Raw genomic sequence first — 14199 nt, forward strand, 5'->3', positions numbered from 1 at the left:
AATTATGCTGCTATGAACATGAGTGTGCATAAATATTAGTTTGAGACCCTGTTTTCAATTCTTTGGGGTATATACCCAGAAGTGGAATTGCTGGATCATAAGGTAATTGTTTAATTCTTTGAGTAACTGCTGTACTATCTTGCACAGCCACTGCACCCCTTTATATTCCTCTTAACTGCAGTTTCTCCACCAACACCAACTGCAATCCTCACCAACACTTTTTAATTTTTTTATAATAGCCATTCCAATGGGTGTGAGGTGGTGGGAAGAAAAAAAAATTAAATCCCATCTGTTGAAGCAAATGCACGGCCCACCTCAGAGCCAGACATGAAAGCCCCTTTTCCGCCTACCCCACCTGACCCCGCCGGGCCCACCACCCCAGGGGGGCAGGATGGGGGTGTGTGTTGGGGGCGGGGAGGTGTCCGCGCCTCCCGGAACCAGCAGGCTACCCCGCATGGGTGGAGGCGAGGCAGAGCCAGCGGGGAGGTGCTCCTCCGGAGCTAGACCTGGGACCCCAGGAGGAGATGAGCGGTGCCCAGGTGTCCGTGGGATCACGAGTCGAGTCTGTCAGGGATCAGCACTACCCGGCGGGGTACGCGGCCAAGCATCCCGGCGGGGGAGGCGAGCGAAGGGCCGCGCGGCCCACGAGCTTCCGCCGGGCGGACGGCGCACGCGCGTCCCCGCGGGCGGCGAGGGCGGCGAGGGCGGCGCGGGCGGCGAGGCCCGGCCCACCTGCGAGCTGCGGGGCTCCTGGCCTGCGAGCTGCGGGGGCTCCGAGCTGCGGGGGCTCCGAGCTGCGGGGGCTCCGAGCTGCGGGGGCTCCGAGCTGCGCTGCGCTGCAGTGCGCGCGCCGCCCCGGGCTGTGATGGTGGCGCTGGGCAGCCGCGGCGCGCTGCGGCTTCGGGGTCTGCTTTCCGCGCGGAAGTCGGAGATCTACGGCTCCTCCGCCCGCCCCGCGGCCACCTTCGGGTAATGGCTTCCCGCTCCCCCGGGAGCCCCCGCGTCCACGGCGGCGCGCTCCCTTGGGAGGGCGGGGGGGCAGCCCCGGGAGAGCGCGTGCTGGCGGCGGCCTGGGGAGGAGCCGCGGTGGCTGCGCGGGCGGCCGTGGGGCCGACCTCCGCCCCTGCCGCTCTGCTGCGCGGCGTTCAGCCGTCGTGGGCCGCGGCTCTGTGACGCTGGACCGACGAGGAGTGGGCCGGGGCGTGCAGCCCCCTCATCGCGCAGACCAAAGACCCCCGGGGAGGGAAGGCGATCTGCTGTGTCACAGACACACTCACGACAGATTGAGACCTCAAACCCCTCACTGTCAGTCCGCTGCCCTGCCCAGTCTCCTCAGTCCTGCAGGGCAATGGTCTCTCGTGTGTGCTGTAAAACACCAGCCTGGGAACGTCCGTCACGCATTAGCTCTCATAGTCACGCCTCCCAAACCCCGGAGTCTTCTCCTTGCTGATCTCGAACCTTAACGTGTAGAAGATCATCTTAGGAACTGGGGAAATTCGAGTTCCTGGGCCTGACTCCAAGGGTGCTGATGTCGTGGGTCTGTGCAGATGCCCCCACATCTGCCTCTTCCTCTTCCGACATCCCCTGGCACACACACACACTTTGAGATAAACCAACACCAACAAACACTAATCTCAGACCCACTGTCTTAGAAACGGGGCCCTCGGTTCCAAGACATAGTAGGCAGAAAATGTGGATAGAGCGTCACGGAGCTTGTTCCGCTTTATTCCCTGCACACCTACATACACACAGACACACTCAACGCACGTGTGCAATTAACCGTTGATTGGTAACTTCCATTCCTGACTGGGAAGAAGTCAAATGCTAGATTGGCACCTGGCATTTATAACTTCACTTTGTCTAATGTGGAAACCTCATTTGAAAACTTAATTTAGAAGGAGAAAGAAGGAAAACTCGGACATTTTTATATTGTGATTGGCTAGTTCTTAAGTTTTATATTTCATTTAGGTTCTTTTCTTATTAGATCTTTTCAGATTTTCAGGACTATTTTGATACAGATGGAAAAATATGTCAATGTCTGTAGCAATGGAGATCAACACGGAAAAATTGCAATTTTTCCAGTTTCCTATTCGTACAAAGGGTTTGAAATAGTTACTGTGATTGTAGCAATATCAAAATTACAATAGATTATTTAATGATTGCAGGAAGTCCCCGTCATTAGCACTGCAAATCCTTCTTCCTAAAATATCTTTGGAAAACAGGTTTGTCTGGATTTTGAACTGCCATTTTATAAATGCAGTTGCAAATAGGTAGGACATGTACTCGGAAAACAAACAGTAGTATTGCTTAATCCTTAAAGATGGAAAACAAACAGTAGTATTGCTTAATCCTTAAAGAAGGCTGCAGTCCAATGAAGTAGGTAAAGGCACTCCTGTAAAACCTTTGCTTCAGAACAGCCAGTGCCCAACCTACCCTGAAGTTGTATTCCAAAAATTTGTTTGTGGGTCTGGTTTGGAACACTGACTCTTCTTATTTCATTGTCTGTAAAATGGTTTGTTCCAGGGCCAGGTCAAAAAAGCCTTTTCTACCTGGAATTGTATGTTACGTACAGTTGCTATATTAATAATTTACAGAGCCTAACAACCTGCCTAAAAGAAAAATATTTTCCAAGTTCAATCTTGGGATGCTCTGCCAGTGAATCCAGACTGCCCTCCCCCTGGCGCTCGTCTCCACTTCTGTCTGGCAGTCAGGCTGAGTGTGGCCCCAGTGCAGGAGCCCCGTTGGGGACTCTCTTCAGTTATAAGGTTACAGACAAAACATGGCCTCTAGCATTCAGATGACCACATTGCTACTTCCTAGCTGCATGAGTATGAACGTGCCTTGCAGAATTGTTCTCTAAGCTGCATGCCTTGCAGAATTGTTCTGAGAATTTGAGACAATGAATGTAATAGGCCTGGGACATAATAAGAATTAAGTAATTAGTAGGTAAAATTAGTAGTGACACAAATATGAATAAATAATAATACAATGTAGAAAAGTTGTAAAAACGTCATCAAAATTCATGTAAATTGGGGATAGATTTATTGTAGCTAGTGGTTACTTTGGAAAACATATACAAAAGAAATAGTTAAATACAAGGTAAAGCAACTGTGTAGGACTTTCAAAGTGAAGATGTATCTTATTAATAGCCCCCATTTTTCTTTCCAAGTAGTGTGTGAAAGTGCGAAAGGTTCTGTTGTTAATCAGATGCTCGTCTTGATTTTGCACTTCCTACTGTGTTTGCCCCAAAATAAGACCTAGCCGGACAGTCAGCTCTAATGCGTCTTTTGGAGCAAAAATTAATATATATAAGACTGTGGGGACAGAGTCCCAGAGAGCAGTTTCCAGGCTCTCGGCCTCGCGTGGTGGGGTGCTGACTCTGGTGGTGGTTGGCCATTGGCTGTAGCCGGGTGGCCAATTAGCTGCTGATGTAACTGCCGTGACTGTGTTGGTGTGTTGGTTGGTTGGTTGGCTGGTTGGCAGGCAGAGAAGTGGATGGCAGATTGTGGATCGTGTGGATCCTGCTTCATGTGTCTCACCCAGCCTCCAGTGAGAATATAGTGGTATGAACCCCCTATCCATGGCTCCGTGGGTGTTCCTTCTTGGCCTCACCATGTCCTGCGTTCTTATGTGGGGAGCGGGAGCTGAGACCCCACATGACACCCTGCATGACAAAGACCCGGTCTTATGTAAGACCCGGTCTTATATGATAATAAAGTAAGACCAGGTCTTATATTAATTTTTGCTCCAAAAGACACATTAGAGCTGATTATCCGGTTAGGTCTTATTTTCGGGGAAACATGGTAGTAGTGTGACAGGGCAGATTACCTAAAATCTCCAATTCTCCGGTTCCTCAGTGGTAAAATGAGATTAAGTATAATGTGCATCACATAGCTAACTGAGTGAGATGAGGTAAACTCTTAGCAGAGTGCATTATTTAGTTTGATAATTAAACTAAATGTTAGTTTTAGTTTAACTATTTGCCCCAAACTGTTACAGTCTTGCCTTCCCCTTCTCCTTCTTTGAGGGGAGCAGTTTATCCCTCTCAATCGGGAAATGATTGCTGCTGTTATTACTCCTGAATGCCTTCCCTTTCTCAAAATTGCCTGTCTAGTCTCCCAGAAAAAAATGGAGTCAAGGAAAAATATGAGGTGAGACATAGGCTCTTCTACTGAGCATGCCTTCCTATAGGCTGTTTTCCAAAGGGATACGGAATTTTTTCCTTTAAGAAATTAACTCAGTACAGTCGTTCTTAACCTGGGTTACCTATTGGAATCTCGAGGATTTAAAAAAATACAGATACCTGGATCCCATCCCAGAAATGTTGATTTAGTATATCCTGGGTATCCAGAGGTTTAAATTTGCCAGAAAAGAAGAAACAAATTAATTATAATAATAATTAAAATTTATTAGGCACTTAAATAAAAAGTTTGCCAGATGATTCAAATCTAAGTTTGAGCCCCACTGATACAGTGAGGGGCAGGAAATGCTCTCGTGAAAAGGAGGTGAGTGGGCAGCTGTGGGGACAGAGTCCCAGAGAGCAGTTTCCAGGCTCTCGGTCTCATGTGCAAAGGTGCTGGCTCGGGTAGTAGATGGCCATCAGCTGTGATTAGCTGGCCATTAGCTGTAACCAGTTAGCCATTAGCCCTTGATATAACTGCCGTGGCTGCTCGGGATTGGTTGGTTGGCAGAGAAGCGGAGAGCAATTTGCAGATCCTGTGGCTCCTGCTTCCTGTGTCTCCAACCCAGCCGCCAGCCAGACTATAGTGGTGTGACTCCCCCACCTATGGCTCCGTGGGTGTTCCTTTTTGGCCTCACCATGTCCTGCGTTCTTATGTGGGGAGCGGGACCAGAGACCCCGCATGACTCCCTGCATGACACATGGTGAACTTGGGGTCTGCTGCCTACACCCCCAAGGTCTCCTTACCCCCTACTTCTCTGTCACAGTACTTGACAAACTGCATAGTACCTGCTGGTTGCAGGTTTAATTATCTGTCTTCCCTGCCAGCCTCCAAGCAACATGGAACACCCACACAATCAGTAGGGTCTTGGCATTTTGGAAAGTACATGCCACCCGTTACTGAATGATGGCCTCCCAGGATTGTCCTAGGCAGGTACATTTTTAACTCTGGAAGGGTAATTCTAACGAACACACCTGCTTAAGAACACCTGGGTTAGAGAAGGCGTTATTAGGAGGGAGAAGGTGGAAAAGACAAATTGACAGCGCAAGGGAAAGGGATTCATTTTTTTCTTCAAATGTTCTGAAGTTTTCTATCTTCCTACCTGAGAGTTTGGAAATGTTGGTGTCTTGAACGTAGTCCAGGTACTAAGTACGTCAGGGTCATTCGGGTCATGATCTCTGCAGCTGATTTTCTTTCCCCGTACACATGACAGTTTATCTGAGGCCTGCCTGCTGTCTGAGGGTCCCCTTGATTACCTGGAGAAAAAAATGCTATACCCATTTCCATTATATTTATGTGAAAATAAATCATTTAGTAACTTTTTAAAATGAAACTTTTTTCTTATGTTTGAAATTGATTTGCACTTAGTTTGCTTTTTTATTTTTTATTTTTTAATTTTTTATTGGGGAATCTTGGGGAACAGTGTGCTTCTTCCGGGCCCATCAGCTCCAAGTCCAGTCGCCATTTTCAATCTGATTGCAGAGGGTGCAGCCCACCATCCCGGCAACCTTGTTGTTGAGACCTCAGACTCTAACCAGCTGAGCCGTCCGGCTGCCTGTCTGGAAGCTCAGCAGCAGCTCGTTGTCTTCAGTCTAGTTGTGGAGGGCACAGCTCACTGGCCCATGTAGAAACCTAACCGACAACACTGTTGTTCGGAGCTCACGCTTTAACCATCCGGCTGCCCAAACCACACTTGATTTACTTTTGTTCATACACAGTCTTCTTTTCTGTTTCCCCAAACTGGAGACTGATGAAAGGTTTGGGCAGCCTCCAGAAACCCTAAGGGATTGGCTGCTGTGACAATGGCAGGTGCTTCTGCTGTGATGACACGCAGGATGTTGACAAAGCACGAGGGACATTTTCACTCCCTTTAGCCTACCTGCAAACCCTTTCACTAGGCTCAAAAAACATGCTCCCTCTTTGCCTCCACACTCCTTCCAGGCCTTGTCCCTTGCTCCTGGCCCTTTGATCACACTATTTCTTCTAGAAGCACCCTTCCTACAATCTTGGGAGTTCACCTCAAATGTTACTTTCTCACTCTTCTCCAACCCTGATGTGATCTCTCTGTCTCTCTAAAGCCACCTTCAGAACCTTCTGCCTTAGAAGGTTGCCATTATGCCCACTTCTAGACTATCTGGTTTTATTTCTACGTTCTTATCAGGCAATCAAAAGAATATGAGTTGGGGATAATAAATTTGAAATGGGGAATCAAAACACAGATACAGCAAAGTGCAGAGGGAAATTAAGTTTTTTTGTGGAAGAGACTGCAGAATGATCATGAAAGCTGAAGGAAAGGAAGCCTGTGTAAACCAGTGCCCTAGGCTGGCTCCTGGGCCCCTGGAGAGATGTGGACAGCAATACCCAGTCAGTCATGAAAACCCACGGGCTTGGACCTTGAGAAAGTGGGTGGGGTGGGGGTGAGGTTCCTCTTATTGTACATAATATTCTCACTGTACAAAATGATCTCTCTGAACATGCCCTTGATGCTACCAGGAGGGGAGCCCCTCAGAAACCTTTAGGGCAGGAGGAGTACTAAGGGTACGCATCATCTCTGACATGAGCTGTGCAAACACTGGTCTATGGGGGAGCTGCGTCCTTCCTGGTGAACACAGGACATGCTCCAACCCTGTGCCTCAAGCTCTTCCTTCCTCAGTCAACCCACCCCTCCCTGAGGCTTTGCAGGTGAATCTCTGTCTTCATCTTGTCTTTTACTTTGAGCAAAGCAAACATGTCAGTAAACAAAGGTTTACTGAAATGAACTGTTGTTATTAGAGTAGTATTTGCGGTTATCTTGCTCCTAGAGCCATCTTAACAATAAAAATGAAGTACTCAGAGGAATAGAGCAGCAATAAGTAACGTGGCAGTGTCGTTATGACATTAGCATTGCTTAGTGGCTTAATTATTGCTCCTCCCATAATAGTTCTGCAGATAATGAGCTTATAGTTATGTCAAGCCTTATTACCGCCCAATTCTGTCATATTTTCCCAGAAATTGTGTGTTGTTTAAGACTTGATGTACCTGTGTTCAACACATTTGTTCCAGCATCTGTCCTGGCATGCCATAATGTCGCCCTCCTGTCACCCAGCCATCTGGGAAATTGGTGGGGATGCTGTTAGAGCCTGATGCGGGGCCTTGTGTGTGCTCTTTTGCTGTATATCCTGGCACAGTCATCCCAGAGCTTCTGGAACAGCAGCTGAGTAGGTTCATCAGAACAGAACACCTGGAATAGTACACGCATCATTCAGTCAGAACAGACCCTCACAGTAGCGTTGGCCTAAGTCCCTCTTTGTGCCAAACGTGCAGTTAGATGCTGCATCATGCGAGGTCTTGGGTGGCAGGGAGAAGGCTCTTGAGATGAGAGAGCTTATTGACCTGGCTATACCGTGTTTCCCAAAAAATAAGACCTAGCCAGACAATCAGCTAGCTGTAATGCATCTTTTGGAACAAAAATTAATATGAGACCTGGTTTTAATATAATATAAGACTGGGTCTTAGATGATATAATAGAAGACTCAGTCTTATTTTAATATAAGACCAGGTCTTAGATTATAATATATAGTACCAGATCTTATATAATATAATAGAAGACTGGGTCTTATATTAATTTTTGCTCCAAAACATGCATTAGAGCTGATGGTCTGGCTAAGTCTTAATTTCAGGGAAACACAGTGTTTAGCAATCAACACGAATATTTCAACATCCTAAAAACCAGTCTGACCATATCTGTGTGGACAGGCATTCCTAAGTAGAGCCCTCTGTAGGTGGCTAGAGAACGTGAGAAGCCATATGCCTAGCCGGCCTGGAGATCAGGGCCTTCCCTGTGGACCCCTGAGACCAGGCTCATCCTTGGGAATGCTGCTAAGGCAGCTGCAGGTCCAGATGGCTCCTCTAGACCTGCTACGGTCCAGGTGACGTGCCAGGGTCTGTGATGGTGATGCTCACCCTCACATTCCATTGCATGGAGCGCCTGTGTCGGCCTGCACTCTGGCACCAGTGGCTTCCCGCTCCCCAGCCATGTGCTCAGGGGCCTGAATGGCCATGATTTGAGCAAGCCTCTCAGTACTTGTGCAGGGTAAGCCCTGAGCTGGTGCTGTAGGATATTCATGCATGAAGGCAATCCAGATCTGCAGGCTAGTCAGAAACATACAAACCCATGTCCTTTTTAGGTTTGGGAAACTGATGCATAAATCAAAATAACCCAAGAAGCCTGAGAAGGGTACTGGAGCTGACTCGTGTATAAAAGGGCAGTTTGGTCGTATTACATTGGCAGCACTAAATAATAATTTTCCTTTGGTTTTTCTCTTCTAGCACCTCAGTAACCTCTGCCAAAGTGGCCGTGAATGGCATCCACTTGCATTATCAGCAGACGGGAGAGGGCGACCACGCAGTCCTGCTGCTTCCTGGAATGTTGGGTCTGGAAAGTTTTAATGGAATGCTCTTGCCTGCTCTGTAGCCCACGATGCTTTCACATAGTACTTGCCAAATACCGATTGTTAATTTTAGTGCTTTGCTGAAATGCTTTAAGTAATATTTACTACAGTCCACTTTAGGTGATATAGATAGATAACTTTCTGCTATATGTATTTTTGTATTCCTTTAAATACCTTGATTTTCTCATGCAAGTACACTGGGTAGTTACTAGTCTACACTTTGGGAAGATGACAGGGGTCAAGGAAAGCAGTGTGGGTAGAAGGGATGGGTGAAGAAAGAAGATGAGAAAATTCCAGTTTGCCTGGAATCGAGGGGTACCAGGATGGGAGACTCAGTGCTGAAAGATGGATTGATCGCACTGTTGTGGTTGACTGTGTGTCTGATTAAAACAAGAGCTAAGAACAAAACTGATGAATTTAAAGGCTTTTTGAAGTGGGAATGCAGACTGGTATAGCCGCTATGGAAGGCAGTGTGGAGGGTCCTCAAAAAATTACGAATAGAATTACCATATGACCCAGCAATCCCTCTCCTGGGTATCTACCCAAAAAATCTGAAAACATTTATCCATAAAGACGTGTGCGCCAATGTTCATTGCAGCTTTATTTACGGTGGCCAAGACATGGAAACAACCAAAATGTCCTTCGATAGATGAATGGATAAAGAAGTTGTGGTATATATACACAATGGAATACTATTCAGCTGTAAGAAAAGATGAAATAGGACCATTTGTGACAACATGGATGGATCTTGAGACTATAATGCTAAGCGAAATAAATCGGAAAAAGTAGAGAACCATATGATTTCACTGATATGTGGTGTATAAAACTGAAAACAAAAGAACAAGACATACAAATGAAGGAACAAAAGCTCACAGACACAGACAATAGTTTAGGAGTTACCAGAGGGGGCAGGGGGGCTCTAGAAGAGGATAAAATGGGTCTAATATATGGTGATGGAAAGAGAACTGACTCTGGGTGGTGAACACACAATGTGAGATAATGTATTACAGAATTGTACACCAGAAAGCCATGTAACTTTACTAACAGTTGTCACCCCAATAAACTTTAATTTAAAAAAATTAAGGAACAGTTATGAGTATATGATACTTGAGACAGAAACACATCAACACTGGTTGCCTGTGGAGAGGGGCACTGGGTGCTGGGGACAAGGGTTTGGGAGAGAGAATTTCACTGTTTGACTTCTTGATTTTTGAAAAAGGTTTTATGTAAACAAAAAAAGTGTCAAAAAAATTTTTTATACCTGGATAATGATTGCAATGCTGAAATAATGGAAATCCAAGCTGGTAAACTGTTCATTGCTTTTATAGATAACTGGCTGTACATTAGCCATTGGGGTAAATGTCCCCCATCACAATAGCTTAAAGGTAAAAAGGTACTAATTATCTTCACAAGGGTGCCTCAGTAGCTATGAGTGGAACATCAAGTAATTGAAAAATTTCAGGAGAAAGAAGCAAATCATAAGGAAATAAGTACATATTGGGGTTATTTAAACAAAACAACACTAAAACCCTTAACACTGAATTTGAGAAGTCCTGGGATCACTGGAAAAATTTCCCCTGGGCTTTCTACATAACTACTTATCTGTAAACTGAGATTGAGATCCAGCTAGCTTTATGATGCTCCACTCATACCAATCTGATTTTGATTTTCTTTTTTTTTAATTAAAGTTTATTAGGGTGACACTTGTTAGTAAAGTTACATAGATTTCAGGTGTACAATTCTGTATTACATCATCTGTAAATCCCATTGTGTGTTCACCACCCAGAGTCAGTTCTCTTTCCATCACCATATATTAGACCCTGTTTACCCTCTTCTAGAGCCCCCGTCCCCCCTTACCCTCTGGTAACCCCTAAACTATTGTCATTTGTTTCTCTTGTTCTTTTATTTTGTTTTATATACCACGTATCAGTGAAATCATATGGTTCTCTGCTTTTTCTGTCTGACTTATTTCGCTTAGCATCAGACTCTCACAAATGTTCCTATATCATCTTTTACCACTGAATAGTATTCCATTGTGTATATATACCACAACTTCTTTATCCATTCATCTATCGAAGGACATTTTGGTTGTTTCCATGTCTTGGCCACCGTAAACAAAGCTGCAATGAACATTGGAGCACACATGTCTTTATGTATAAATGTTTTCAGATTTTTTGGGTAGATACCCAGGAGAGGGATTGCTGAGTCATATGGTAATTCTATTCTTAATTTTTTGAGGAACCTCTACACTGCCTTCCATAGCGGCTGCACCAGTCTGCATTCCCACCAACAGTGTATGAGGGTTCCTTTTTCTCCACAGCCTCTCCAACACTTGTTACTATTTGTCTTGTTGATGATAGCCATTCTGACTGGGGTGAGGTGATATCTCATTGTGGTTTTTATTTGCATTTCTCTGATGATTAGTGAAAATAATTTTTTAAGGTTCCAGGATTCTTTGCACTGGTCTTCAAATGTATATGTGTGTACCAGAAAGCAAGTGTTATTATTTCTGAAGTTGGTCTTAAGTTAGACTGTTCCCTTTTCCTGCCTTCTCACCTGCCCCTCCAGTCAGGGACCATAAGAGAACCTTCAAATGTCAGAGCAGTAGACATGAGTTTGAAATCCATTTATGTTTTTGGCTTGGGTTTTCTGAATTATTTACCTGATGTTGAGATAGGTATGTCTTGTCAGGAACAGTGATGGTCCTTGATAATGATAAAAGATCATACACCATATTGAAAGACATTTTCTAATAATAGCTAGTTTATCAAGCAAGATGTTTAGTATCCATTTGTGGCCTGAGCTAGGAGTATTCAGAAACCAAGGAGACCTTAAAAATAAAGTGCTGACTTCCCCCTGGACTAGATTCCTTGAGAGTCTGGCCTTGCACACTGCGTGCAGTAGATGTGAGCACGTGGGCAGGCTGGGGACTGCCAGTCGAGTCCACTCCCAGCTTGTTAACTTACGCTGTTTTGTAAGGTTTTACTGAAATAAACTAATTGGATTTCTTTTTTCCACACCCTGCCCTCCCCCCTCATTTCTGTGTTTAGTTTTATGGTTTCTAGTTATAACCCCTCCCCCCCCACACACACAAAATCTAAAGGACTATTCACATTAACTTAGTAAAAAAAAAAATCTGGGATTTTAGAATCCTACTTTGAATAACTTGGACCAAGTATCATAAATTTGTCTTCAGATATTGGGATCTGTCGCTTGTAACAGTCATTTTTTAAAAAAAGAAAGAAAAAACGAACCAGAAGCATATCTATTTCTGTGAAGTATAATGAATTCTTTTTAATTTTTTTTAAGGAAGATTAAGTTGAAAAGGTACCAGAAGTTCAGGGCTCTAATAATAATAAAGGACCAAATGAAGAATGAGGGCGTCCGTCTTTTCAAAGTAGCCACCAGGGGGGAGATAAGAGGCAGCTCTGAACTCCACCAGGAAAGGAAGTCTGCCTTCCAGTAAATGGATTCCATCTTTGCAAGGCCCCTTTGCTGATTACATTCTGATGTCTAACTTTGAGTAAACTAGTTACTTTGTTTTAATTTTGTAATTATTTCTGCTTTTACAGTAATGTGTTTGAAATAATGAACGCATTCACCAGAATTAACCAGGTGGCTATTTTTAGGATGTGGAGAGACTGATTTTGGACCTCAGATTAAGAGCCTGAATAAGAAGCTCTTCACAGTGGTTGCCTGGGATCCTCGAGGATATGGACATTCCAGACCCCCAGATCGAGATTACCCCGTGGATTTTTTTGAAAGGGATGCAAAAGATGCTGTTGATTTGATGAAGGTGGGTCTCTTAGGAAAAAAAGAGCCCACACTAGGGTCTTGCTGGGCCTGACTTCATTTATTTTGTTTTTGTTTTTTATTTTTACAAGTGTAATACCATGTGATTTCTATAGAAAACTTAAAGAGTTCAAATAGGCATAAAGAAGAAAGTAGAAATATCCCATAATCCAACTGTTAATATTTAGACATACCGCTACCAAGACTGAGGCTCTGCCTTTCTGGCCAATCTTATTACATATATAAATACACAGTTTTATATTGATGTCATCATACTGTTCCTAATGTGTCTCCAACTTACTATTTCATTGAACAATTTGTCAAGGAGATACTTCCATGTCAATAAATAAAAGTTTCCATCAGTATTATAATAGACACATAGTATTCCATTGTAGGGATGTCTTATTTCACCTCTCTTCTAATGGTGGATAAATAACTTAATTTTTAAGTTGCCTTTTTTGTGATTAAAAACAGAAATGCAGTGAACATTCTGTTGTCCATGGACATTTTAGTTCTCTTTTTTTTTTTTTTGCTATTATAAACAACACGGGTGTGTACACCCTGGACCTACCTCCTTGTGCCCATGTGCAAGAGTTTTTATAAGAAGGTGCCAAATTGTTACCCATAGTAGTTCTCCCAGTTTATTAGAAAATATCTTGGAGTGATATTTGTTAATTCTTTAACTTAATTTTTCCAGTTTTTCAATTTTTACTTCTAGATAGCATCTCTCAAGCTTAATCTTTGTGAACCTGTGAAACACATTTTCAGTGCCTGATTGATTCAACCCCAGAATTAACATAACCTCCCCATGTCACCATTCTCTCCCAATCTTCCTCTAGCCAGTTCTTCACAAGGTTGCAGTCTGTGGCTTTACCAGATGCAATGACTTCATTTCATCCAATTTCCCTCTCTAAGTGTTCTCAAAGCCTTTACTCAGGTGTGTGTATACACACACATTACTTGTCTTGTCCAAGTACAGTTGATTGCCATTGTTTCCAGTTTCTTGAGATTTTACCCAACCAGAAGATGTGGTTCCTTCATAATTCAAAACAATACTACGTACTTAAGTTTTTATGACAATTATGTTTACACCAAACTAATTGAGAGAAAATATGTCATTAAATGGTGAACTCCAGGATTTTTCTTTAATTACCAATTGATACTCCAAACCCCCACAGTTGTATTGATTCTGTTAATTATTGATTATCACGTTCTTTTAGCAGAGAGGAGCAATAAGCCATGCTGTGCTTTTTGTTGTATTTATCACAGACACTGAAGTTTAAAAAGGTCTCTTTGCTGGGGTGGAGTGATGGTGGTATAACAGCACTCATTGCAGCTGCAAAGTATCCATCTTACATCCACAGGATGGTGATTTGGGGAGCCAACGCATATGTGTCTGAGGAGGATGAAATGATTTATCAAGGTGGGTTCCATGAACTGGAGATGTCATGACAATAGCACCCTCCACTTCCCTCTCCCCTGTCATGTCTTATGTTGATATATGCTGACAAGTCATGTCTCATCTGCTTCCAGTTCTCAATTCTAAGGTAGGAAGAAAAGTGAGTTCTCAGAAAAGTAATGCAATTTAATCAGTCTGTGTTTTAAAGCTTTCTCTTTCAAGAAGTGATGCTTTAATGACTCAGGAAAAGGCGAAGTCGGTATTTACATTTTCTACTGATAGTGAACTTCGAGGAAGGAGAGGCTTGGTATGAAGTGTTACTCATAACCTTTGTATTTAAAATAATGTGAGTGCAAAAGGGAACATTGTATTCAAATATGAAACCTTATATTTTGAT

General features: G+C 43.8%; 1 protein-coding gene across 3 annotated transcripts in view; it reads left to right on the forward strand.

Moving 5' to 3' along the window:
* The first annotated feature begins 403 nt into the window (after positions 1–403).
* BPHL (biphenyl hydrolase like) overlaps positions 404–14199 on the forward strand; it is a 36923-nt gene continuing 23127 nt past the window's right edge. The window contains exons 1-5 of one of the 3 annotated variants that reach the window (XM_081056262.1): positions 683–761; positions 811–969; positions 8490–8593; positions 12241–12407; positions 13673–13826. In XM_081056262.1, the coding sequence (XP_080912388.1) occupies positions 866–969; positions 8490–8593; positions 12241–12407; positions 13673–13826 (529 nt within the window). In that variant the 5' untranslated portion in view covers positions 683–761; positions 811–865. Of the gene's footprint in view, positions 593–673; positions 970–8489; positions 8594–12240; positions 12408–13672; positions 13827–14199 lie in introns of those variants that run through there. The other 2 variants (XM_081056263.1, XM_081056264.1) reach the window with 2 other exon arrangements.

Source organism: Rhinolophus hipposideros, assembly GCF_964194185.1.
Source record: "Rhinolophus hipposideros genome assembly, chromosome: 8".
Lineage (NCBI taxonomy): Eukaryota > Metazoa > Chordata > Mammalia > Chiroptera > Rhinolophidae > Rhinolophus > Rhinolophus hipposideros.